At 32.6% G+C, this 26668-nt stretch overlaps 1 protein-coding gene across 7 annotated transcripts in view; it reads left to right on the top strand.

Annotated features, from left to right (window-relative positions):
- Nucleotides 1-26668, top strand: part of LOC119611587 (aspartyl/asparaginyl beta-hydroxylase) — a 26803-nt gene extending 135 nt beyond the window's left edge. The window contains exons 1-14 of one of the 7 annotated variants that reach the window (XR_005232082.1): nt 1-12; nt 402-608; nt 9199-9261; nt 9489-9671; nt 9744-10312; nt 10376-10556; nt 14354-14431; nt 15053-15163; nt 16155-17259; nt 19583-19689; nt 19766-20662; nt 25295-25400; nt 25466-26190; nt 26258-26657. The exon at nt 1-12 is cut by the window's left edge and continues 135 nt beyond it. Coding sequence is in view for 5 of the 7 variants with exons in the window: in XM_037967233.1 (XP_037823161.1) it covers nt 557-608; nt 9199-9261; nt 9489-9671; nt 9744-10312; nt 10376-10556; nt 14354-14431; nt 15053-15163; nt 16155-16247; nt 19583-19689; nt 20422-20662; nt 25295-25400; nt 25471-26190; nt 26258-26408 (2655 nt within the window). In the remaining 2 variants the exon portion in view is untranslated. Of the gene's footprint in view, nt 13-358; nt 609-9198; nt 9262-9488; nt 9672-9743; nt 10313-10375; nt 10557-14353; nt 14432-15052; nt 15164-16154; nt 17260-19582; nt 19690-19765; nt 20663-25294; nt 25401-25465; nt 26191-26257 lie in introns of all 7 variants that reach the window. The other 6 variants (XM_037967233.1, XM_037967234.1, XR_005232083.1 and 3 more) reach the window with 6 other exon arrangements.

The raw sequence follows: 26668 nt of genomic DNA, 5'->3' as shown, positions 1-26668 counted from the left end.
CAGATAAAAACGGTACAGAATCGGATAAAAAACCAAAAACAACAACAAGTTCAACCAACTTAGAACAAAATATAATAAAAAATACTATATATACAATATTTATAAAATATATACGGACACACTAACGTACAAATAATATTACACTGCATATAGACAGACAGACATTGTGTGTGTTGAAAAGAAAAAAATAAAATAATAAGAAAATTATTATCATTTTCAAATATCATATAATTTCCATTTGTAAATCGTATTTAAAATATATTTTTTTTACCCAGTGCAAAAAAAATTATAATTTTAAATTAAAAACAAATTGTTACAAAATGAATACATAAATATTTTTCTTTAAAAATCTTTATAGTGTCAATGTGGAAATCAATAAAATTTTAAAAATAAATTTTCAGAAAACACCTCCCGTTAAAAAAAAAACTTAAAAATAGCCCTGTCTCAGCGGCAGGTTGGTAGCAGCAGTTTTTAATACGAATAAAAAAAAATCCCTTCGCAACTTTTAAATTTTTGTTCCTGAAAAGTAGTAAAGTTCCAGTTCCTTCTAGCCAAAATGTCGGGTGATGTACAACCACGTAAACGCAAGGACAAGAAAAAGAAACGTGGTAAGTTGTTTTTTTTTATTGCTCATCATATAAATATTTTCATTCAAAAAAAAAAAAAAATAAAATTTTAGGTCGTTAATACTTTTCGATTCGATCGTGTGTGTGTTCGTTCGTTTGCCCTATTATATAAAAATATTTTTGGTACTTTTAAGTTTATGAAAATTATATTTTTAATTTTCATCACACACATGTCTCTTGTATTAGTGTTTGTTGTTAGAAATTTATTTTGTTTCTTTTTTGTATTTTCCCACAGCGATCTTTTATAATTTTCTTTTCTATTCTAAGCATTTTCAAAATAGAGCTGCCATCAGTGTTGTAGTCAATAAGTTGCGTAGGAATTCTTTTGCTTTTTTCTTGTCATTCAGTTTTGTTAACCCTATAACGGAAGAGCGTTTAAGTCGAGTGTGACTACCGTTCACACTGTAAATCGAATGTTGAACTTTTGTTGAAAGAAGTCCAAAAGTCTAGTCTATAGTCTAGTCTATAGTCTAATCTATAGTCTAGCTATTGTCTAGGCTATAATCTAGTCTATAGTCTAATCTATAGTCTAGTCTATAGTCTAGTCTATTGTCTAGGGTATAGTATAATCTATAGTCTACTATATAGTCTAGTCTATAGTCTAGTTATAGTCTAGTTTATAGTTTAGTCTATAGTCTAATCTATAGTCTAATCTATAGTCTAGCTATTGTCTAGGTTATAATCTAGTCTATAGTCTAATCTATAGTCTAGTCTATAGTCTAGTTTTGTTCTAGCTCTTGTTCTGTTCTAGTTCTGTTCTAGTTCTGTTCTAGTTCTGTTCTAGTTCTGTTCTAGTTCTGTTCTAGTTCTGTTCTGTTCTAGTTCTGTTCTAGTTCTGTTTTAGTTCTGTTCTAGTTCTGTTCTAGTTCTGTTCTAGTTCTGTTCTAGTTCTGTTCTAGTTCTGTTCTAGTTCTGTTCTAGATCTGTTCTAGTTCTGTTCTAGTTCTGTTCTAGTTCTGTTCTAGTTCTGTTCTAGTTCTGTTCTAGTTCTGTTCTAGTTCTGTTCTAGTTCTGTTCTAGTTCTGTTCTAGTTTTGTTCTAGTTCTGTTCTAGTTCTGTTCTAGTTCTGTTCTAGTTCTGTTCTAGTTCTGTTCTAGTTTTGTTCTAGTTCTGTTCTAGTTCTGTTCTAGTTCTATTCTAGTTCTTTTCTAGTTCTGTTCTAGTTCTGTTCTAGTTCTATTCTAGTTCTGTTCTAGTTCTGTTCTAGTTCTGTTCTAGTTCTGTTATAGTTCTGTTCTAGTTCTGTTCTAGTTCTGTTCTAGTTCTGTTCTAGTTCTGTTCTAGTTCTGTTCTGTTCTAGTTCTTTTATAGTTCTGTTCTAGTTCTGTTCTAGTTCTGTTCTAGTTCTGCTTTAGTTTTGTTCTAGTTTTGTTCTAGTTCTGCTCTAGTTCTGTTCTGGTTCTGTTCTAGTTTAGTTCTAGTTTAGATCTAGTTCAGTTCTACTATAGTTCTTTTTCAGTTCTAGTTCAATTCTAGGTTAGGTTAGTTCTAGTGAAGTTCGTGTAAAGTTCTAGTTCAGTTCTGTTTCACTTCTTCTAGTTCATTTCTAGTTCCGTTGTAGTTCATTTCTAGTTCAGTTCTAGTTTAGTTCTAGTTTAGTTCTAGTTTAGTTCTAGTTCTAGTTTAGTTCTAGTTTAGTTCTAGTTTAGTTCTAGTTCAGTTCTACTTCAGTTCTACTTCAGTTCTAGTTCAATTCTAGTTCAGTTCTAGGTTAGCTCTAGTTTAATTTTAGTTCAGTTCTAGTTCAGTTCTAGTTCTGTTCTATTTCAGTTCTAGTTTAATTCTAGTTCAGTTCTAGTTCAGTTCTAGTTCAGTTCTAGTTCAGTTCTAGTTCAGTTCTAGTTCAGTTCTAGTTCAGTTCTAGATCAGTTCTAGTTCTGTTCTATTTCAATTCTAGTTCAGTTCTAGGTTAGTTCTAGTTCAGTTCTAGTTCAGTTCTAGTTCAGTTCTAGTTCAGTTCTAGTTCAGTTCTAGTTCAGTTCTAGTTCAGTTCTAGTTCAGTTCTAGTTCAGTTCTAGTTCTGTTCTATTTCAATTCTAGTTCAGTTCTAGGTTAGTTCTAGTTCAGTTCTAGTTCAGTTCTAGTTCAGTTCTAGTTCAGTTCTAGTTCAGTTCTAGTTCAGTTCTAGTTCAGTTCTAGTTCAGTTCTAGTTCAGTTCTAGTTCAGGTCTAATTCTGTTCTAGTTCAGTTCTAATTCTGTTCTAGTTCTGTTCTACATATAATCTCAGAATTCTGATCCATTTTTTTTAAATTTTATATTTATCTAATTTGTTTCCTAATATCGTTTTAGGGTTAAAACTTAATGCAAACTAATGTACAATCTGACGACACACAATGTTTGCTGTGTTAATCTTTCAAAATTTCCTTAATTTATATTTAAGTTTTCTTTTTTTATGTGTTTTTATTACTTTTTTACCCCTTTATTTTTTCACGAAATATCTTACGATTTTACAGTTTCATAAAAGATTTTTTACCCCTTTATTTTTTCACGAAATATCTTACGATTTTACAGTTTCATAAAAGATGTGGGAAATAAAGCAAACTAAAATTTCTCTCTGAGATCAGATTAGTTAAAGAGATTTTTAGTTTTTATTTATTTTATCTTAGTTTTTTCATAAGAACGAGATAACAACAAAATGTTACAATTTATTTATTTAATGCAAAAATAAATAAAATCTTATCGTTTAGTAAACACATGTTGTTGTACACTTTTCTTTATTAATAAAACAATATTTTGTTGACACTTTATGTTGCACTTCTTGTTTGCGGTTATTTTGTGTTAATTTAATATGAACAATTTTAAATAATAATGTTAATGAAAATTTTATGGATTTGGAATAATGCAATAATCATAAAGAATATAATATTTAAATGTGACTTGTGATGGCTATTGTGTAAATGAATTTATTCGCATAATTTATAAAACAATTATTTTAATCATAAAAAGCACACAAGCATCATACATACATATGTATTTACATTCAATTTTGTGAAGAAAATTTGTGTGACAATAAATTATTTTTCGAAATAAATATTTTGTTTCAAAAGTTCAGTTCTAAATCAGTTCTATTTCAATTGAGTTTAGTTCTAGTTCGGTTCAGTTTTAGTTCTAGTTCTGGTTCAGTTCTAGTTCAGTTCTAGTTCAGTTCTAGTTCAGTTCTAGTTCAGTTCTAGTTCAGTTCTAGTTCAGTTCTAGTTTAGTTCTAGTTCAGTTCTAGTTCAGTTCTAGTTTTCAGTTCTAGTTCAGTTCTAGTTCAGTTCTAGTTCAGTTCTAGTTCAGTTCTAGTTTCAGTTCTAGTTCAGTTCTAGTTCAGTTCTAGTTCAGTTCTAGTTCAGTTCTAGTTCAGTTCTAGTTCAGTTCTAGTTCAGTTCTAGTTCAGTTCTAGTTCAGTTCTAGTTCAGTTCTAGTTCAGTTCTAGTTCAGTTCTAGTTCAGTTCTAGTTCAGTTCTAGTTCAGTTCTAGTTCAGTTCTAGTTCAGTTCTAGTTCAGTTCTAGTTCAGTTCTAGTCAGTTCTAGTTCAGTTCTAGTTCAGTTCTAGTTCAGTTCTAGTTCAGTTCTAGTTCAGTTCTAGTTCAGTTCTAGTTCAGTTCTAGTTCAGTTCTAGTTCAGTTCTAGTTCAGTTCTAGTTCAGTTCTAGTTCAGTTCTAGTTCAGTTCTAGTTCAGTTCTAGTTCAGTTCTAGTTCAGTTCTAGTTCAGTTCTAGTTCAGTTCTAGTTCAGTTCTAGTTCAGTTCTAGTTCAGTTCTAGTTCAGTTCTAGTTCAGTCAGTTCTAGTTCAGTTCTAGTTCAGTTCTAGTTCAGTTCTAGTTCAGTTCTAGTTCAGTTCTAGTTCAGTTCTAGTTCAGTTCTAGTTCAGTTCTAGTTCAGTTCTAGTTCAGTTCTAGTTCAGTTCTAGTTCAGTTCTAGTTCAGTTCTAGTTCAGTTCTAGTTCAGTTCTAGTTCAGTTCTAGTTCAGTTCTAGTTCAGTTCTAGTTCAGTTCTAGTTCAGTTCTAGTTCAGTTCTAGTTCAGTTCTAGTTCAGTTCTAGTTCAGTTCTAGTTCAGTTCTAGTTCAGTTCTAGTTCAGTTCTAGTTCAGTTCTAGTTCAGTTCTAGTTCAGTTCTAGTTCAGTTCTAGTTCAGTTCTAGTTCAGTTCTAGTTCAGTTCTAGTTCAGTTCTAGTTCAGTTCTAGTTCAGTTCTAGTTCAGTTCTAGTTCAGTTCTAGTTCAGTTCTAGTTCAGTTCTAGTTCAGTTCTAGTTCAGTTCTAGTTCAGTTCTAGTTCAGTTCTAGTTCAGTTTCTAGTTCAGTTCTAGTTCAGTTCTAGTTCAGTTCTAGTTCAGTTCTAGTTCAGTTCTAGTTCAGTTCTAGTTCAGTTCTAGTTCAGTTCTAGTTCAGTTCTAGTTCAGTTCTAGTTCAGTTCTAGTTCAGTTCTAGTTCAGTTCTAGTTCAGTTCTAGTTCAGTTCTAGTTCAGTTCTAGTTCAGTTCTAGTTCAGTTCTAGTTCAGTTCTAGTTCAGTTCTAGTTCAGTTCTAGTTCAGTTCTAGTTCAGTTCTAGTTCAGTTCTAGTTCAGTTCTAGTTCAGTTCTAGTTCAGTTCTAGTTCTAGTTCAGTTCTAGTTCAGTTCTTGTTCAGTTCTTGTTCATTTCTAGGTTAGTTCTAGTTCAGTTCCAAATAGTGTACTTCAAAAGTAATTTGAAATAATTTTTCTAATACAACATTAATTTCAACTAATTTCTATTAAATTAATCTCTTTAGAATGTCATCAAACAAAATTACACAAAAATGCGTGGGTTGTTTTTTAGGAAGTAAAAAGCATATTTAAAATTTAAAAATTTTTTAATTACATTTTGGATTTTGTATTTCTTTTTTTTTTTTTTTTTGCAAACAACCGCCAGAGATCATTAACTCTCCTCGTTGTTGAATAAATGCAAAAGAACAAAGACAAGAACAATGCTAACTGCAAGACTTTTTTTCAAGTACAAGGTGTTAATGGACTGGCCACTTTATGTCTGTTTTCATGTATTCAGTAATTTCATTATTTATACATACATAGTATGTAGAGATTTAAGAAGAAAAAATATTCAAATAATACAAAACAATTATAATGCGTCACATGTGAGTGCACAATTTTCATAAACAGAAATGTTGATCAGAGGTTCTTAAGTGGATTTTTGAAGTAAATACTTATTATTGAAATAGCAATACTTTCGATTACGATTAAGCATTTGTCGGAAATATTGTTGGAAATATTGATCTTCTGAACAGGTTTTATGAAAGCGTAAAGAAGTCATCATTCGTTTTGTAAAAGGGTTCGACAACCTAACCTGAGACTCGCAAACAGCCATTGTATCCGGTCTATAGGTATTGATATGGGCGTAGAGGGAAAAAAGGACGTTACAAAAGTCATGGTGAAGCAGACATTGTAAAATATTTATATAGTCCGACATATTTTTCCCGAAAAATAGGTCTATTATCCAGATAAAGTAGACTTATTTGATTTCAAACCACCTTTTTAATGTCCATTCGAATTCTATAAATTGTTCTATAGTCCAGAATATAGACTGTTCTATAGTCTAGAATATAGACTGTTCTATAGTCCATAATATAGATTGTTCTATAGTCTAGACTATAGACAGTTCTATAGTCAAGACAATAGACTGTTCCATAGTCAAGACAATAGACTGTTTTACAGTCAAGACTGTTCTTTAGTCAATACTATAGACTGTTCTTTAGTCAATACTATAGACTGTTCTATAGTCAAGACTATAGACTGTTCTATAGTCAAGACTATAGGCTGTTCTATAGTCAAGACTATAGGCTGTTCTATAGTCAAGACTATAGGCTGTTCTATAGTCAAGACTATAGGCTGCTCTATAGTCAAGACTATAGGCTGTTCTATAGTCGAGACTATAGGCTGTTCCATAGTCAAGACTATAGACTGTTCTATAGTCAAGACTATAGACTGTTCTATAGTCAAGACTATAGACTTTTCTATAGTCAAGACTATAGGCTGTTCCATAGTCAAGACTATAGACTGTTCTATAGTCAAGACTATAGACTGTTCTATAGTCAAGACTATAGACTGTTCTATAGTCAAGACTATAGACTGTTCTATAGTCAAGACTATAGACTTTTCTATAGTCAAGACTATAGGCTGTTCCATAGTCAAGACTATAGGCTGTTCTATAGTCAAGACTATAGACTGTTCTATAGTCAGGACTATAGACTGTTCTATAGTCACGAATATAGAATGTTCTATAGTCAAGACTATAGACTGTTCTATAGTCAAGACTATAGAATGTTCTACAGTCAAGACTATAGACTGTTCTATAGTCAAGACTATAGGCTGTTCTATAGTCAAGACTATAGACTGTTCCATAGTCAAGACTATAGACTGTTCTATAGTCAAGACTATAGACTGTTCTATAGTCAAGACTATAGACTGTTCTATAGTCAAGACTATAGACTGTTCTATAGTCAAGACTATAGACTGTTCTATAATCAAGACTATAAACTGTTTCATAGTCAAGACTATAGACTGTTCTATAGTCAAGACTATAGACTGTTCTATAGTCAAGACTATAGACTGTTCTATAGTCAAGACTATAGACTTTTCTATAGTCAAGACTATAGGCTGTTCCATAGTCAAGACTATAGGCTGTTCTATAGTCAAGACTATAGACTGTTCTATAGTCAGGACTATAGACTGTTCTATAGTCACGAATATAGAATGTTCTATAGTCAAGACTATAGACTGTTCTATAGTCAAGACTATAGAATGTTCTACAGTCAAGACTATAGACTGTTCTATAGTCAAGACTATAGGCTGTTCTATAGTCAAGACTATAGACTGTTCCATAGTCAAGACTATAGACTGTTCTATAGTCAAGACTATAGACTGTTCTATAGTCAAGACTATAGACTGTTCTATAGTCAAGACTATAGACTGTTCTATAATCAAGACTATAAACTGTTCTATAATCAAGACTATAAACTGTTCTATAATCAAGACTATAAACTGTTCTATAGTCAAGACTATAGACTGTTCTATAGTCAAGACTATAGACTGTTCTATAGTCAAGACTATAGACTGTTCTATAGTCAAGACTATAGACTGTTCTATAGTCAAGACTATAGACTGTTCTATAGTCAAGACTATAGACTGTTCTATAATCAAGACTATAAACTGTTCTATAATCAAGACTATAAACTGTTCTATAGTCAAGACTATAGACTGTTCTATAGTCAAGACTATAGACTGTTCAATAGTCAAGACTATAGACTGTTCTATAGTCAAGACTATAGACTGTTCTATAGTCAAGACTATAGACTGTTCTATAGTCAAGACTATAGACTGTTCTATAGTCAAGACTATAGACTGTTCTATAGTCAAGACTATAGACTGTTCTATAGTCAAGACTATAGGCTGTTCTATAGTCAAGACTATAGACTGTTCCATAGTCAAGACTATAGACTGTTCTATAGTCAGACTGTTCTATAGTCAAGACTATAGACTGTTCTATAGTCAAGACTATAGACTGTTCTATAGTCAAGACTATAGACTGTTTTATAGTCAAGCTATAGACTGTTCTATAGTCAAGACTATAGACTGTTCTATATTCAAGGCTATAGGTTGTTCTATAGTCAAGAATAATGCTGTTCTATAGTCAAGACTATAGACTGCTCTATAGTCAAGACTATAGACTGCTCTATAGTCAAGACTATAGACTGTTCTATAGTTAAGACTATAGGCTGTTCTATAGTCAAGACTATAGACTGTTCCATAGTCAAGACTATAGACTGTTCTATAGTCAGACTGTTCTATAGTCAAGACTATAGACTGTTCTATAGTCAAGACTATAGACTGTTCTATAGTCAAGACTATAGACTGTTCTATAGTCAAGACTATAGACTGTTCTATAGTCAAGACTATAGACTGTTTTATAGTCAAGCTATAGACTGTTCTATAGTCAAGACTATAGACTGTTCTATATTCAAGGCTATAGGTTGTTCTATAGTCAAGAATAATGCTGTTCTATAGTCAAGACTATAGACTGCTCTATAGTCAAGACTATAGACTGTTCTATAGTTAAGACTATAGACTGTTTTATAGTCAGGACTATACACTGTTCTGTTCTATTGTCAAGACTATAGGCTGTTCTATAGTCAAGACTATAGACTGTTCCAGAGTCAAGACTATAGATTGTTCTATAGAGATGTCGGATTCAGCTCATGCAGTTAGAAATTTATTCCTTGGATTCTTGGTTAAAACTTTTGTTGCCTGTTTTTGTAAAATTCTATAACATTTTTATGAAAATGTATTAAAGCATTTAAGAAACTCTGCTGATTTTGTTAAACTTATAAATACATTATTAATATTTAGTATTGGCAAATTTCCATTTCCATTTTTTGTAAAATTTATTTCATGGCTCAATGATATATTTCATCAAGATTTCTTGTTTTTACATCTTTTTATTCTGAAAATACATTATCTTTTTGCGCCATTTTTCTATTTTTTAAGTAAATATTTATGTCTGTAACCATAATTACTAAAATACTTAATTTATTTTATTAATCTTAAAACAATGCCTAGAATCTCTTGATGTGCGTAGATCGGAAGGCGAATTAATTTTTTCACGCAAATCTAGCTTACAAGGTAGTTTAAACAAAAAAAAAAAAAAAAAAAAAATGAATCCAAAAAGCTCCTGCAAGCTTCCTTTACCAGATTTGCAGTAAAAAAAAGCTACCCACATAAGCTTAAACCCATAAAAGCTTACTTTCTTCTAATATTTTAATACTTTTACTAACATAAAACCTTAAAAGACCTTCATTCTAGACGATATAATAAATTTATGAATTTAAACTTGTTTTTTATGTGTTCAGATGATGAGGCTTCCCATGGCGTACATATTACCAAAATGGGCTCTGACGATGTGCATCTGCATATCCACGAGGAGCATGGTACTGGTGGCAATTGGTGTGCTAAGACGATTTTCTTTTCTCTCATGCTTTTACTACTGAGTGTAGTATGTATCATTATAATGGAAAATAGGGGCATATCAGATGGTAAGACATGGTCTTTTTTCCAATAATAAAGAATATAAAAAATTTATATCAAATTAACTATTAAATTTCTAGTGGATACACCGTTATCGGAGTCCAGATTTTCAAATTATTTCGATGGCTGGGTCGATGAACATCGTGCTGAACATGATGATCATCATGATAGTCATGGCTCTTTAGAGCATGATGACGATCATGACGATGAACACGATGAGGAAGATGATCATGATGAACCTTTTGAAGAGGAAGCCGATCATTCCGAAGGCGACGAAGAAATAGAAGAGGAGGAGGAAGAAGATGAAAATGTTACACCAGAAGAAGAGGATGAAGATCAAGATGATAATGCAACAGCTGAAAATGTAACAGCCGAAGAAGAAGACGAGGATGAAGAAGAAGATGAAGAAAATGTTACAGCTGAAGAGGATGTAGATGATAATATCACAGCTGAAGAAGCTGATGATGATAATGTAACAGCCGAAGATGAGAATGTCACTGAAGAGGCTACCATGGAACAAAATGATGATGATGAAGACGATGAAGAGGATGTTAATAAAACCAATGAACAGGATGATGAAGATGATAATGTGACCAAAGAAACTTCGAAGCCTACCTCACAAGATGTACAAGATGATGACGATGAAGAAGTAAGTTATAGGCGAATTTCTCAGTTACACTTTATATATAATTTATTTTTGTTTGTTCTTTAGGATGATGACGGCAATTTCGATTCTTTGGAAAAAATTGTCGATAACGATGCCTCCGAATTAGAGTTATTAAAAGAGAAAGCTCGCCAACAGGCCGCCGCTGAGTCGTCTAAACAAAACGCCGCCTCAGCTGAAAATGATCTTGAGGATGAAGCCGATAATGCTCCCTCATGGGCTTCATCAAGTAAGTAGATGTTTTTTTGTAATAGATTCTTCAATTAATTTTTGTATATAGAAAATTTGTACATAAAAATTAATAAACTGTAGAGAGTTATCGGAAAAGTGACGAAATATATAATACCAATAATTCCTGATACAATTTTTAATTACCCATTACTCTTACAAAGATTAGTGGGAATTTAAAATTATAGTATATATAGAAACTTTTAAGAAAGTTTAAACTATATTAGTTAGTAATATTAATATTAATTTGAATTTGTTCTATTTAAAAGGGGAACAAACAAGATCACTTCAGTTTTCTAAACAGCAAACTGCATAAAAAGTCTATTAACAGAAGATAGTGGCGCCTAGGTAAACGCAAATAGGAAGTATATTTATACTTCCATATTGATATGGAATACCTTAAAACTAGTACCAAGTTTTACAATTTCAATCAAATTTCAATGTAAAATAAATTAGATCTAGCATGTACCTATAAAGGTTCAGGGCCAATTAAGAACAAAAAATATTGTTAAAAGAATAGGTACCGGAACCCAGTTGGAAATTGTGTCTTGACGACAATGTCAGAAGTGATTCGTTATGTTCAAGTCATCAGGTGATGATATTTTACATTGGACTACTACTGACAATAAACATAAGTGCCGGTGCACATAGGGAGTGAACTCCGTCGTACGGAGTTCAATGTTTAACATTTTTTTAAAGATTTGGTTGACATTAGTTGTTTAGTTAGTTAGTTGGTTGATTAGTTGGTTAGTTAGTTAGTTGGTTAGATAGTTAGTTAGTTAGTTAGTTAGTCAGGTAGTTAGTAGTAGTAGTTAGTTAGTTAGTTAGTAGTAGTTAGTTAGTTAGTTAGTTAGTAGTTAGTTAGTTAGTTAGTTAGTTAGTTAGTTAGTTAGTTAGTTAGTTAGTTAGTTAGTTAGTTAGTTAGTAGTTAGTTAGTTAGTTAGTAGTTAGTAGTTAGTTAGTTAGTTAGTTAGTTAGTTAGTTAGTTAGTTAGTTAGTTAGTTAGTTAGTTAGTTAGTTAGTAGTTAGTTAGTTAGTTAGTTAGTTAGTTAGTTAGTTAGTTAGTTAGTAAGTTAGTTAGTTAGTTAGTTAGTTAGTTAGTTAGTTAGTTAGTTAGTTAGTAGTTAGTTAGTAGTTAGTTAGTTAGTTAGTTAGTTAGTTAGTTAGTTAGTTAGTTAGTTAGTTAGTTAGTTAGTTAGTTAGTTAGTTAGTTAGTTAGTTAGTTAGTTAGTTAGTTAGTAGTTAGTTAGTTAGTTAGTTAGTTAGTTAGTTAGTTAGTTAGTTAGTTAGTTAGTTAGTAGTTAGTTAGTTAGTTAGTTAGTAGTTAGTTAGTTAGTTAGTTAGTTAGTTAGTTAGTTAGTTAGTTAGTTAGTTAGTTAGTAGTTAGTTAGTTAGTTAGTTAGTTAGTTAGTTAGTTAGTTAGTTAGTTAGTTAGTTAGTTAGTTAGTTAGTTAGTTAGTTAGTTAGTAGTTAGTTAGTTAGTTAGTTAGTTAGTTAGTTAGTTAGTTAGTAGTTAGTTAGTTAGTTAGTTAGTTAGTTAGTTAGTTAGTTAGTTAGTTAGTTAGTTAGTTAGTTAGTTAGTTAGTTAGTTAGTTAGTTAGTTAGTTAGTTAGTTAGTTAGTTAGTTAGTTAGTTAGTTAGTTAGTTAGTTAGTTAGTTAGTTAGTTAGTTAGTTAGTTAGTTAGTTAGTTAGTTAGTTAGTTAGTTAGTTAGTTAGTTAGTTAGTTAGTTAGTTAGTTAGTTAGTTAGTTAGTTAGTTAGTTAGTTAGTTAGTTAGTTAGTTAGTTAGTTAGTTAGTTAGTTAGTTAGTTAGTTAGTTAGTTAGTTAGTTAGTTAGTTAGTTAGTTAGTTAGTTAGTTAGTTAGTTAGTTAGTTAGTTAGTTAGTTAGTTAGTTAGTTAGTTAGTTAGTTAGTTAGTTAGTAGTTAGTTAGTTAGTTAGTTAGTTAGTTAGTTAGTTAGTTAGTTAGTTAGTTAGTTAGTTAGTTAGTTAGTTAGTTAGTTAGTTAGTTAGTTAGTTAGTTAGTTAGTTAGTTAGTTAGTTAGTTAGTTAGTTAGTTAGTTAGTTAGTTAGTTAGTTAGTTAGTTAGTTAGTTAGTAGTTAGTTAGTTAGTTAGTTAGTTAGTTAGTTAGTTAGTTAGTTAGTTAGTTAGTTAGTTAGTTAGTTAGTTAGTAGTTAGTTAGTTAGTTAGTTAGTTAGTTAGTTAGTTAGTTAGTTAGTTAGTTAGTTAGTTAGTTAGTTAGTTAGTTAGTTAGTTAGTTAGTTAGTTAGTTAGTTAGTTAGTTAGTTAGTTAGTAGTTAGTTAGTTAGTTAGTTAGTTAGTTAGTAGTTAGTTAGTTAGTTAGTTAGTTAGTTAGTTAGTTAGTTAGTTAGTTAGTTAGTTAGTTAGTTAGTTAGTTAGTTAGTTAGTAGTTAGTTAGTTAGTTAGTTAGTTAGTTAGTAGTTAGTTAGTTAGTTAGTTAGTTAGTTAGTTAGTTAGTTAGTTAGTTAGTTAGTTAGTTAGTAGTTAGTTAGTTAGTTAGTTAGTTAGTTAGTTAGTTAGTTAGTTAGTTAGTTAGTTAGTTAGTTAGTTAGTTAGTTAGTTAGTTAGTTAGTTAGTTAGTTAGTTAGTTAGTTAGTTAGTTAGTTAGTTAGTTAGTTAGTTAGTTAGTTAGTAGTTAGTTAGTTAGTTAGTTAGTTAGTTAGTTAGTTAGTTAGTAGTTAGTTAGTTAGTTAGTTAGTTAGTTAGTTAGTTAGTTAGTTAGTTAGTTAGTTAGTTAGTTAGTTAGTTAGTTAGTTAGTAGTTAGTTAGTTAGTTAGTTAGTTAGTTAGTTAGTTAGTTAGTTAGTTAGTTAGTTAGTTAGTTAGTAGTTAGTTAGTTAGTTAGTTAGTTAGTTAGTTAGTTAGTTAGTTAGTTAGTTAGTTAGTTAGTTAGTTAGTTAGTTAGTTAGTTAGTTAGTTAGTTAGTTAGTTAGTAGTTAGTTAGTTAGTTAGTTAGTTAGTTAGTTAGTTAGTTAGTTAGTTAGTTAGTTAGTTAGTTAGTTAGTTAGTTAGTTAGTTAGTTAGTAGTTAGTTAGTAGTTAGTTAGTTAGTTAGTTAGTTAGTTAGTTAGTTAGTTAGTTAGTTAGTTAGTTAGTTAGTTAGTTAGTTAGTTAGTTAGTTAGTTAGTTAGTTAGTTAGTTAGTTAGTTAGTTAGTTAGTTAGTTAGTTAGTTAGTTAGTTAGTTAGTTAGTTAGTTAGTTAGTTAGTAGTTAGTTAGTTAGTAGTTAGTTAGTTAGTTAGTTAGTTAGTAGTTAGTTAGTTAGTTAGTTAGTTAGTTAGTTAGTTAGTTAGTTAGTTAGTTAGTTAGTTAGTTAGTTAGTTAGTTAGTTAGTTAGTTAGTTAGTTAGTTACTTAGTTACTTAGTTAGTTAGTTAGTTAGTTAGTTAGTTAGTTAGTTAGTTAGTAAGTTAATTTGTTATCCAAAAAATATCTAGAAAAATATAGACAAAGGGCCCTCTGTTGAAATACATTTGGTCTATTAACTAAAATTTCGAGATATTACCTCGATATTGGTTTATTCCTAACGGATTTTATACATATCTCAACAATTAATGTACAGAATTTCCTTTTTTTTGGAATATTAAAAGTAATACTAATTTAAAGTAATAAATTATAAAAATTAGCTTTTAAGCCCCCCAACACAATCTCCACCTAATTATTTTATAAGTTGAAAAAAAAACAAATGTAATTTAACAAGAAAGTGCAAAATAAAAATTTGAAATTTTATTAAAAACTAAAAGAAAAACTCATTATCTACTATTACCAACTATTTTTACAGTGGCGGTTAAAATTGGCGTTGGTTTGGCTCTAGCCTTAGTAGCACGTCTAGTATTGATTAGGAAAAATCCGATTTCAAGTGAGTTTTCCCCAACAATCAAAAAAGTTGTGTTTTTTCTCTTAATACCACATAATAATATCACTACTACTACTGTTTATCACTAGTATTTACTTACTAGCCAAAGTTGTGTCTATTAAAGCTTAAAGCTGTTTAACCCAAAAAAGCGCCATTTAACCTTTAAACGTGTATGTGCTGAAAATAATACAAAAAAAGAGAATAATTAAAATCACTTTTGTAAAGATTTAAATAAATAAATAACTTTTTTTCTATGTCCGCATGTAAATGTTGTGGATTTTGTTTAATTTTTTTTTTAACAAAATTGTTGTTTACTTTGTTTTAATTTCTTTTATTTTTTATTAAATATACTTCAAACTTTTTTTTTGCACTTTCTTTTTTTCTAATCTATAATTATTCTTATGTATTGATTAATTTTTGTAAATTTTATTTGTAATTTATTTTAATTATTACTTTTTTTAGTTTTTGAATTATTTATAATTTTATGCTCGTACAACGCTAAAAGCCATTATTGTATGTATGCCGCCATTTTACATTTTATTTGTTGTCTCAATATTTTAATTTCTTTTTAAGTTTATAAGAGAAATAATTTTGTAATATTATAAAATTCCTTAATTCCTTAAGATGAAGCTCCAGCTCCTGAAATTTTAATGAAACGTCGTTTAACCATTGCCAGCCCCGATGAGCTTATACCCGAAGATGTTGATAATGCCGCCGAACCTTTGCCCGAAGAAGGTTAATTAAAATGCAAAAAATTTTGGAATTTTTTTTAAATCAAAATTTCATGCAATTAAAATAGAAATGAAATAGGGAAAGTACTGTAGGTCGCATACAGTATACTCCCAATTTAGAGCAGACTTACTAATGTCTAGCCTAAAGAAGAGACTATAGTGTGGACTATACTCTGGACTATAGTTTCGAACATAGACTAGACTGTAGTCTCGACTATAGACTAGACTATAGTTACGAATATAGACTGGATTATAATCTCGACTATAGACTGGACTATATCCCGACTATAGACTGAATTATAGCCCCGACTATAGACTATTCTATATTCCCGACTATAGTCTAGGCTATAGTCCCAATTATAGACAAGACTATAGTCCCAACTATTGACTGGATCATAGTCTCTACTACAGACTGGAAAAGACTAGTCTTTGGTCTCGATTATAAACTAAGCTATAGCCTACTCACTAGACTATAGTCTGGATTCGACTTTAGACTAGACTATAGTCTCGATTGTAGACTGTATAGTAATGACTATAGATTATATTATAGCCTCGACTATAGACTGCACTATGGTCTCTACTGTAGACTAGGCTATTGGCTAGACTAAGGTCTCGCATATTGACTAGTCTATAGTCCTGACTTTATACTGGACTGTAGTCTAGACTATAAACATATCCAGAATCTCCATTTTAGAATAGACAATAGCCTCGGCTAGAGACTAGACTATGGTCTCAACTATGGACTTGACTACAGTTTCTCCTATTGACTAGGATATAGTCCCGATTATAAACTAGACTATAATCCAGACTATGAACTAGATAATAGTTCCGACTATAGTTCCGATAATAGACTAGTCTCTAATCCTCCTGACTTCAACAAGACTGTTTTTTATTATAACCCATTCCGAGTACTTTCCTTATTTCATGCCCCCATACGAATCCGGAACGTTTAATAAATTAATAAAATCACTTTACAACACCACCCCCTTATAAAGATTATTCCGAAGAAGAAATTGAAATCGAAGAAGAAATCGAATATATTGAAGAGGAAATAGAAACCGTTGGCGAGGAAAATCAAGTTGATGCAGGTGACAATGATTATGTACCCGAAACTTTTGAACAACTCAATGCCATGTACAGACCAAAAGATTACAGAGATGAGACAGAACAAAAAATCGAAATAAAGCCAACACAATCCGAAGCATATTCGTATCAATCTCCTTATAACACACCTTTCAATAGCAATAACAATAGGAACAATAATAACACCTCAAGATTTAGTCAAGACGACTCACCAAAGACTTCCGAAAGATCTACGAATAATGGTTATAATAACAATAATACACAAAATCAAAATCAATTTAAAACTACGATGCCAGTATTTGAGGCACCACCACCACCTCCCCTGGTAGAGGCTAAAATTGATATGCCAATCAAGTATTCACCACCCAAGGAGACGGCCGCAGTTAAACCAGAGACATCAAATCAATCTTTAAAAAAAGATATAACCTACGACATGGACTATGAAAAAGTCGAAAAGGATAAACCACTAGATGAATCGAAAAAGGAAATAGCACATGATATGGATTATCAACCTGATTCAGAAGATATTGATTATGATGAAGATGATATCTACGATGATGAGGAGGCACAAGATGATGATTCCGAAGATTCCGACGATCTATTAGACGATGACGATGATGAAGATTTGGAGGAGGGTGATGATGAAGATGTTTCCGATGTTGACGATACCGAACTAATGAATAGACTTGAAGCCAAATATGGCAAATTACCAGCCAAAGAATATGAAAGCGATGAAGATCCAGATGATCCCACTTGGACACGTAATTACTAAACAAATCACTCCCCCCGTCCCCCTTACATGTTCTATAATTTAATTATTTCGTTTACATAATCATTTAAAACACATACGTACACACATACGAACACTGTGTATTGTACTGTAAAAATAATCATCGATTCATGAGAAATTGGCCTCAGGAGAGAAGGATTGAAATTTAAACTCATCTTTGAAACACTCATACTCGTAGAACTCATTAATTAACACACAATTTAGAATAGATTTTTAAGTTAAATATAGTAAGTTTTTTTATATTTTATAAGATTTATTATTTTTTATATTTGTAAAAGGTGGAGATTTTTTGACATTTTAAGTAGCTATGGCAACCCTTTTATGTTTAGGCATGCTGCAGATAATAGCGCATCAGTTTTTCAAGAAAGTTGGATAATAGACATGACTATAGTGTGGACCATAGACAATATTATAGTCTGGACAATAGACATGACTATAATATAGATTATAGACAATACTATAGTCTAGATTAGAGACCAGACTGGACTATAGACATAACTATAGACTTGACTATAGTCTCGACTATTGACAAGACTATAGTCTGGACTACAGACAAGAATATAGTCTGGACTACAGACAAGATAATAGTCTGTACTCTAGGTAAGACTATAGTCTTGAATATAGACAAGTCTGGACTATAACAAGACTATAGTCTGCACTATAAACAATACTTTAGTCTGGACTATAGACAAGACTATAGTCTGGACTATAGACAAGACTATAGTCTGGACTATAGACAAGACTATAGTCTGGACTATAGACAAGACTATAGTCTGGACTATAGACAAGACTATAGTCTGGACTATAGACAAGACTATAGTCTGGACTATAGACAAGACTATAGTCTGGACTATAGACACGACTGTAGTCTGTACTATAGACAAGACTATAGTCTGGACTATAGATAAGATATATGGTATATATATAGATAAGATATAGCTATATAGATATATAGTCTGGATTATAGACAAGACTATAGCCTGGATTATAGACAAGACTAGAGTCTGGACTATGAACAAGTCTATAGTTTGGACTGTAGACAAGACTATATATAGTCTGAACTATAGACAAGATTATATATAGCCTGGACTATAGACAAAACTATATAGATTCTGGACTATAGACAATACTATAATCTGAACACTAGACAAGACTGTATTCTGAACTATAGATAACTCTATAGGTAAGACTATAAACAAGATTATTTTCTGTACTATACTCTGGACTATAGACAAGGCAATATATAGTCTGGACTATAGACAAGACTATAGTCTGAACTATAGACAAGACTGAACTATAGATAACACTAAAGGTAAGACTATAGTCTGGACAATAAACAAGACTTTTGTCTGGACTATAGACAAGACTATGGTCTTGAATATACACGAGACTATAGTCTGGACTATAAACAAGACTATAGTCTGGACTATAAACAAGACCATAGTCTGGACTATAGACAAGACTATAGTCTGGACTATAGGCAAGACTATAGTTTGGACTATAGACAAGACTATAGTTTTTACTATAGACAAGACTATAGTCTGGACTATAGACAAGACTGTTGTCTGGACTATAGACAAGCCTATAGTCTGGACTATAGACAAGCCTATAGTCTGGACTATAGACAAGCCTATAGTCTGGACTATAGACAAGACTATAGTCTGGACTATAGATAAATCTATAGTCTGGACTATAGACAAGACTATAGTCTGGACTATAGACAAGACTATAATCTGGTCTATAGACAAGACTATAGTCTGGACTATAGACAAGACTATAGTTTGGACTATAGACAAGACTATAGTCTGGACTATTGACAAGACTGTAGTATGGACTATAGACAAGACTATAGTATGGACTATAGACAAGACTATAGTATGGACTATAGACAAGACTATAGTATGGACTATAGACAAGACTATAGTCTGGACTATAGACAAGACTATAGTCTGGACTATAGACAAGACTATAGTCTGGACTATAGACAAGACTATAGTCTGGACTATAGACAAGACTATAGTCCGGACTATAGACAAGACTATAGTCTGGACTATAGACAAGACTATAGTCTGGACTATAGACAAGACTATAGTCTGGACTATAGACAAGACTATAGTCTGGACTATAGACAAGACTATAGTCTGGACTGTAGACAAGACTATAGTCTGGACTGTAGACAAGACTATAGTCTGGACTGTAGACAAGACTATAGTCTGGACTATAGAAAAGACTATAGTTTCGACTATAGAAAAGACTACAGTCTCGACTATAGACAATATAATAGTTCCTACTATAGGTAAAGCTACAGTCAGGGCTATTGAAAAGACTTTAGCCTCGACTATTATTCAGTATTATTCAGAATATAATCTCGTTTATTATATAGAATTAATTCCTGAATCTTTCAAACTCTTTAGAAAGAAGAATAGATTTTTTCCAATTCTCCTAAACAAGGAGTTGCCATATAATAAATTTTATGTACAAATATTTCTAGCTAAAAACTTTCAATTTCCATATCCCGTAAAATTAAAATATATATTTTCCAATTAACAGAAATAAAACCCAAAACCGGTGGTGGTCCACAATCATTAGAAGATGATGATGATATTGATTTATTTGAACAAGAATTACGAAGAGCCAATGAAGAGATGATGCGAGAGGTAAATTGAAATTATTTAAATGAAATTTCTCCATTTTAATCGTATTATTTTATTTATTTATTTTTTTTCTTATCAGTTTAACTATCATTAGATTATATTATCCTTCCTCTACTTATTTTACTTACTTTCTCTATTTTTGTTTAAATTAAACCTAAATGCATTAGCTTTAAATTCATTTTAATGCGTTTTCTGTTTTAGTAGATTTTAAGATTTTAATTCGATAACAATTTTAATAAAAACAAAAAACATTTTTTTATAAGGAATTTTGAAAATGAAAAATCTACATTAGTAGTTTTGTAATGATTTAATTAGAATTTTATCAATTTTTCATTTCTTCTCTTTTTGCTGTGTTGCATTTTTGTTTTCGCTTTTTTTTTTCAAAATTAACTTGAGATTTGTGATTTAAATTGAAATGCCTCAAATTCTTAACAGAACACCCACTTTAATTTGTTTCTGATTTGTGGTTGAAGTCATAAATCTTGACTTAATTTTGTCCTAAAGAATGTCCTTTATTATTAAAAACTAATCCATATGCATTTTTATTTTTATTTAATTTATTAATTTATATATATTTTTTATTTGCCTTTAATATTTTATCGCTTTTATTTATTCATTTATTTTATTTTGTTTGTTATGAATTGCTGTTATTGTGCTTTATCTTCTTCCTCAACCGCCCCACAACCACACCCACAATCCTTTTTCCCTACTTTCCTCCTTCCATCAACACTAAAGCATTATGAAGATGCCTTGAAATCCTTTGATCGTCTAATACAAACTTATCCCCATCAACCGCAAACGTATTTGGGTAAAGCTCAAACTTTGGATCAATATGCCGATCAACGTAAAGATAATCGTATGCTAATGGAGGCCATTGAATATTATAAAACTTATTTGGAATTCGATGTTAACGATGATCAACTTTGGGAATATCGTTCGGCAGGCGAGCGTAGTTTACAAAGATTAAGATTTATGGGTGAGTTTGCTGGGTGAGGGAGCTACTATATAGACCAGACTACAGTTTGGACTATAGGAAAGATTAAAGTCTGGATTATAGACAAAGTTTGAATTATAGACAAACTATAGTCTAAACTATAGACAAACTATAGTCTAAACTATAGGCAAGACTATAGTCTGAACTATAGACGAGACTATAGTCTGAGCTATAGGCGATACTATAGTCTGGACTATAGACGAGACTATAGTCTGGACTATATACAAGACTATAGTCTAGTCTAGACTAGACAAGACTATAGTCTAGTCTAGACTAGACAAGACTATAGTCTAGACTATAGACAAGACTATAGTTTGGCATATAGACAAAACTATAATCTGGCCAATAGACAAAACTATAGTCTGGCCAATAGACAAAACTATAGTCTGGCCAATAGACAAAACTATAGTCTGGCCAATAGACAAAACTATAGTCTGGCCAATAGACAAAACTATAGTCTGGCCAATAGACAAAACTATAGTCTGGCCAATAGACAAAACTATAGTCTGGCCAATAGACAAAACTATAGTCTGGCCAATAGACAAAACTATAGTCTGGCTTATAGACAAGACTATAGTCTGACCTATAGACAAGACTATAGTCTGGCCTATAGACAAGACTATAGTCTGGCCTATAGACAAGACTATAGTCTGGCCTATAGACAAGACTATAGTCTGGCCTATAGACAAGACTATAGTCTGGCCTGTAGGCAAGACTATAGTCTGGCCTATAGACAAGACTATAGTCTAGCCTATAGACAAGACTATAGTCTGGCCTATAGACAAGACTATAGTCTGGCCTATAGACAAGACTATAGTCTGGCCTATAGACAAAACTATAGTCTAGCCTATAGAGAAGACTATAGTCTGGCCTATAGACAAGACTATAGTCTAGCCTATATACAAGACTATAGTCTGGCCTATAGACAAGACTATAGTCTGGCCTATAGACAAGACTATAGTCTGGCCTATAGACAAGACTATAGTCTAGCCTATAGACAAGACTATAGTCTGGCCTATAGACAAGACTATAGTCTGGCCTATAGACAAGACTATAGTCTGGCCTATATACAAGACTATAGTCTGGCCTATAGACAAGACTATAGTCTGGCCTATAGACAAGACTATAGTCTGGCCTATAGACAAGACTATAGTCTGGCCTATAGACAAGACTATAGTCTGGCCTATAGACAAGACTATAGTCTGGCCTATAGACAAGACTATAGTCTGGCCTATAGACAAGACTATAGTCTGGCCTATAGACAAGACTATAGTCTGGCCTATAGACAAGACTATAGTCTGGCCTATAGACAAGACTATAGTCTGGCCTATAGACAAGACTATAGTCTGGCCTATAGACAAGACTATAGTCTGGCCTATAGACAAGACTATAGTCTGGCCTATAGACAAGACTATAGTCTAGCCTATAGAGAAGACTATAGTCTGACCTATAGACAAGACTATAGTCTGGCCTATAGACAAGACTATAGTCTGGCCTATAGACAAGACTATAGTCTGGCCTATAGACAAGACTATAGTCTGGCCTATAGACAAGACTATAGTCTGGCCTATAGACAAGACTATAGTCTGGCCTATAGACAAGACTATAGTCTAGCCTATATACAAGACTATAGTCTGGCCTATAGACAAGACTATAGACAAGACTATAGTCTGGCCTATAGACAAGACTATAGTCTGGCCTATAGACAAGACTATAGTCTGGCCTATAGACAAGACTATAGTCTGGCCTATAGACAAGACTATAGTCTGGCCTATAGACAAGACTATAGTCTGGCCTATAGACAAGACTATAGTCTGGCCTATAGACAAGACTATAGTCTGGCCTATAGACAAGACTATAGTCTAGCCTATAGACAAGACTATAGTCTGGCCTATAGACAAGACTATAGTCTAGCCTATAGACAAGACTATAGTCTAGCCTATAGACAAGACTATAGTCTAGCCTATAGACAAGACTATAGTCTGGCCTATAGACAAGACTATAGTGTAGCCTATAGACAAGACTATAGTCTGGCCTATAGACAAGACTATAGTGTAGCCTATAGACAAGACTATAGTCTGGCCTATAGACAAGACTATAGTCTGGCCTATAGACAAGACTATAGTGTAGCCTATAGACAAGACTATAGTCTGGCCTATAGACAAGACTATAGTCTGGCCTATAGACAAGACTATAGTCTGGCCTATAGACAAGACTATAGTCTGGCCTATAGACAAGACTATAGTCTGGCCTATAGACAAGACTATAGTCTAGCCTATAGACAAGACTATAGTCTGGCCTATAGACAAGACTATAGTCTGGCCTATAGACAAGACTATAGTCTGGCCTATAGACAAAACTATAGTCTAGCCTATAGAGAAGACTATAGTCTGGCCTATAGACAAGACTATAGTCTAGCCTATATACAAGACTATAGTCTGGCCTATAGACAAGACTATAGTCTGGCCTATAGACAAGACTATAGTCTGGCCTATAGACAAGACTATAGTCTAGCCTATAGACAAGACTATAGTCTGGTCTGGCCTATAGACAAGACTATAGTCTGGCCTATAGACAAGACTATAGTCTGGCCTATAGACAAGACTATAGTCTGGCCTATAGACAAGACTATAGTCTGGCCTATAGACAAGACTATAGTCTGGCCTATAGACAAGACTATAGTCTGGCCTATAGACAAGACTATAGTCTGGCCTATAGACAAGACTATAGTCTGGCCTATAGACAAGACTATAGTCTGGCCTATAGACAAGACTATAGTCTGGCCTATAGACAAGACTATAGTCTGGCCTATAGACAAGACTATAGTCTGGCCTATAGACAAGACTATAGTCTGGCCTATAGACAAGACTATAGTCTGGCCTATAGACAAGACTATAGTCTGGCCTATAGACAAGACTATAGTCTGGCCTATAGACAAGACTATAGTCTGGCCTATAGACAAGACTATAGTCTGGCCTATAGACAAGACTATAGTCTGGCCTATAGACAAGACTATAGTCTGGCCTATAGACAAGACTATAGTCTGGCCTATAGACAAGACTATAGTCTGGCCTATAGACAAGACTATAGTCTAGCCTATAGAGAAGACTATAGTCTGACCTATAGACAAGACTATAGTCTGGCCTATAGACAAGACTATAGTCTGGCCTATAGACAAGACTATAGTCTAGCCTATAGACAAGACTATAGTCTGGCCTATAGACAAGACTATAGTCTGGCCTATAGACAAGACTATAGTCTGGCCTATAGACAAGACTATAGTCTAGCCTATATACAAGACTATAGTCTGGCCTATAGACAAGACTATAGACAAGACTATAGTCTGGCCTATAGACAAGACTATAGTCTGGCCTATAGACAAGACTATAGTCTGGCCTATAGACAAGACTATAGTCTGGCCTATAGACAAGACTATAGTCTGGCCTATAGACAAGACTATAGTCTGGCCTATAGACAAGACTATAGTCTGGCCTATAGACAAGACTATAGTCTGGCCTATAGACAAGACTATAGTCTGGCCTATAGACAAGACTATAGTCTGGCCTATAGACAAGACTATAGTCTAGCCTATAGACAAGACTATAGTCTGGCCTATAGACAAGACTATAGTCTAGCCTATAGACAAGACTATAGTCTAGCCTATAGACAAGACTATAGTCTAGCCTATAGACAAGACTATAGTCTAGCCTATAGACAAGACTATAGTCTGGCCTATAGACAAGACTATAGTGTAGCCTATAGACAAGACTATAGTCTGGCCTATAGACAAGACTATAGTGTAGCCTATAGACAAGACTATAGTCTGGCCTATAGACAAGACTATAGTCTGGCCTATAGACAAGACTACAGTGTAGCCTATAGACAAGACTATAGTCTGGCCTATAGACAAGACTATAGTCTGGCCTATAGACAAGACTATAGTCTGGCCAATAGACAAGACTATAGTCTGGCCTATAGACAAGACTATAGTCTGGCCTATAGACAAGACTATAGTCTGGCCTATAGACAAGACTATAGTCTGGCCTATAGACAAGACTATAGTCTGGCCTATAGACAAGACTATAGTCTGGCCTATAGACAAGACTATAGTCTGGCCTTTAGACAAGACTATAGTCTGGCCTTTAGACAAGACTATAGTGTGGCCTATAGACAAGACTATAGTGTGGCCTATAGACAAGAATATAGTCTGGCCTATAGACAAGACTATAGTCTGGCATATAGACAAGACTATAGTCTGGCCTATAGACAAGACTATAGTCTGGCCTATAGACAAGACTATAGTCTGGCCTATAGACAAGACTATAGTCTGGCCTATATTCTGGCCTATAGACAAGACTATTGTCTGACCTATAGTCTGGCCTATAGACAAGACTATAGTCTGGCCTATAGACAAGACTATAGTTTGGCCTAAAGACAAGACTTTAGTCTGACCTACAGACAAGACTATTTAGTCTGTCCTACACACAATACTTCATTCTGGACTATAGTCGAGACTACAGTCTGGACTATAGACAAGACTCGACTATAGTCTAGGCTGTCGCCTAAAGACAATTTTGTTCAATACATACATATAATAATTCCCCTTCTATACAGGTCACTATGCACAATGTCTACCCATACATAATATACTTATAAAAAAATTTCCTCGGTTACCTTCTGTTAGGACTCAATTAGCCATCACCTACTTAATGATTGATCGGTAAATATGTTTAAAAAATCATAGATAAATAATTATCACTAAACTTGATACTAAAACTCATATAGTTTAGACTTTCAGATGCTAAGCAAGTACTTCGAGAAACTCTTAAACTTTGGCCCGACGATGGGTTAGCATTGGTGCACTATGGTTTTGTATTAAAACAATTGGATCATGATTATCATAATGCAACAATATATCTACGTCAAGGAATCGAGAGTGAAGAGGAGGGAACACAAACTGGCATATTCTATTTTCAATTGGGAGAAGCCCTACAACGATTGGGAAAACAGAGTGAAGCTGTTAAAGTTTTTCGTAAAGGTGTTAGTTTGAAATTATTTCCCAGTGTTTTTCAAAGATCTCTCTATAATGAGCCCAACTTAAAGGCTCAACCTTTCTGGTCGGCAAAAGAAACCACTTATGAAAAGTTTTTTAAAAAATTACAAGACAATTGGTTGGCAATAAAAGCTGAGGGCTTAAATATTCTTAGTAAAATCGGTTATTATATGAATGAGTCGGAGAATCTGAAGAATAAAGGTGATTGGAAACAATTCGAGTTGTATGCTAGAGGAGAACAGAGGCGAGAAAACTGCCTCCAGGCGCCCATAACTTGTAGTTTAATAGAACAATTTCCAGCCGCACGTGGTTGTCGCCGTGGTCAAGTAAAGTTTAGTGTTATGCATCCGGGCACTCATGTTTGGCCTCACTGTGGTCCCAGCAATTGTAGGCTAAGAGCCCATTTGGGTTTGGTGGTACCTAGTGGCACTCGTATAAGAGTGGCCGAGGAAGAACGGTAAATAGAAAACAAGAGTCCTTTTTTTCATTTTGGCCAATATTTAAGTTTTTTTTTTTGATTTTAGCACTTGGCAAGAAGGAAAATTTCTAATATTCGATGACAGTTTTGAACACGAAGTCTGGCATGAGGGTCAAGGTATACGTTTAGTACTTATTGTCGATATATGGCATCCAGAACTTAGCGAACATCAACGTCGTTCCTTATTTCCTATTTAAAGTCATGTTTTTATTATTATTAACTAGCAGTTTATTAATTTTATTATATTTATTTTAATATTTTTATTATATTTTTTTTGTATTAACTTTTAATAAAATGTTTTTGTATCTCAAGGGTTTGTAATGCTAAAATTGTAAAATATAAATTATTGTTAAAATATTATTTTTAAGTATCAATTATTGTAAAAACGCAGAAAAACTTTAGTTTCATAATAATTCAAATAAATCAAAGAAAGACATTTCATTAAATCCAAAGTGTA

This window comes from Lucilia sericata, unplaced genomic scaffold, assembly GCF_015586225.1.
Source record: "Lucilia sericata isolate MDLA Ls3-8-SP2 unplaced genomic scaffold, ASM1558622v1 Contig001491F_arrow, whole genome shotgun sequence".
Classification (NCBI taxonomy): Eukaryota; Metazoa; Arthropoda; class Insecta; order Diptera; family Calliphoridae; genus Lucilia; species Lucilia sericata.
The sequence above is the reverse complement of the archived record's forward strand: the minus strand, read 5'-3'. Positions and strand labels throughout refer to the sequence as shown.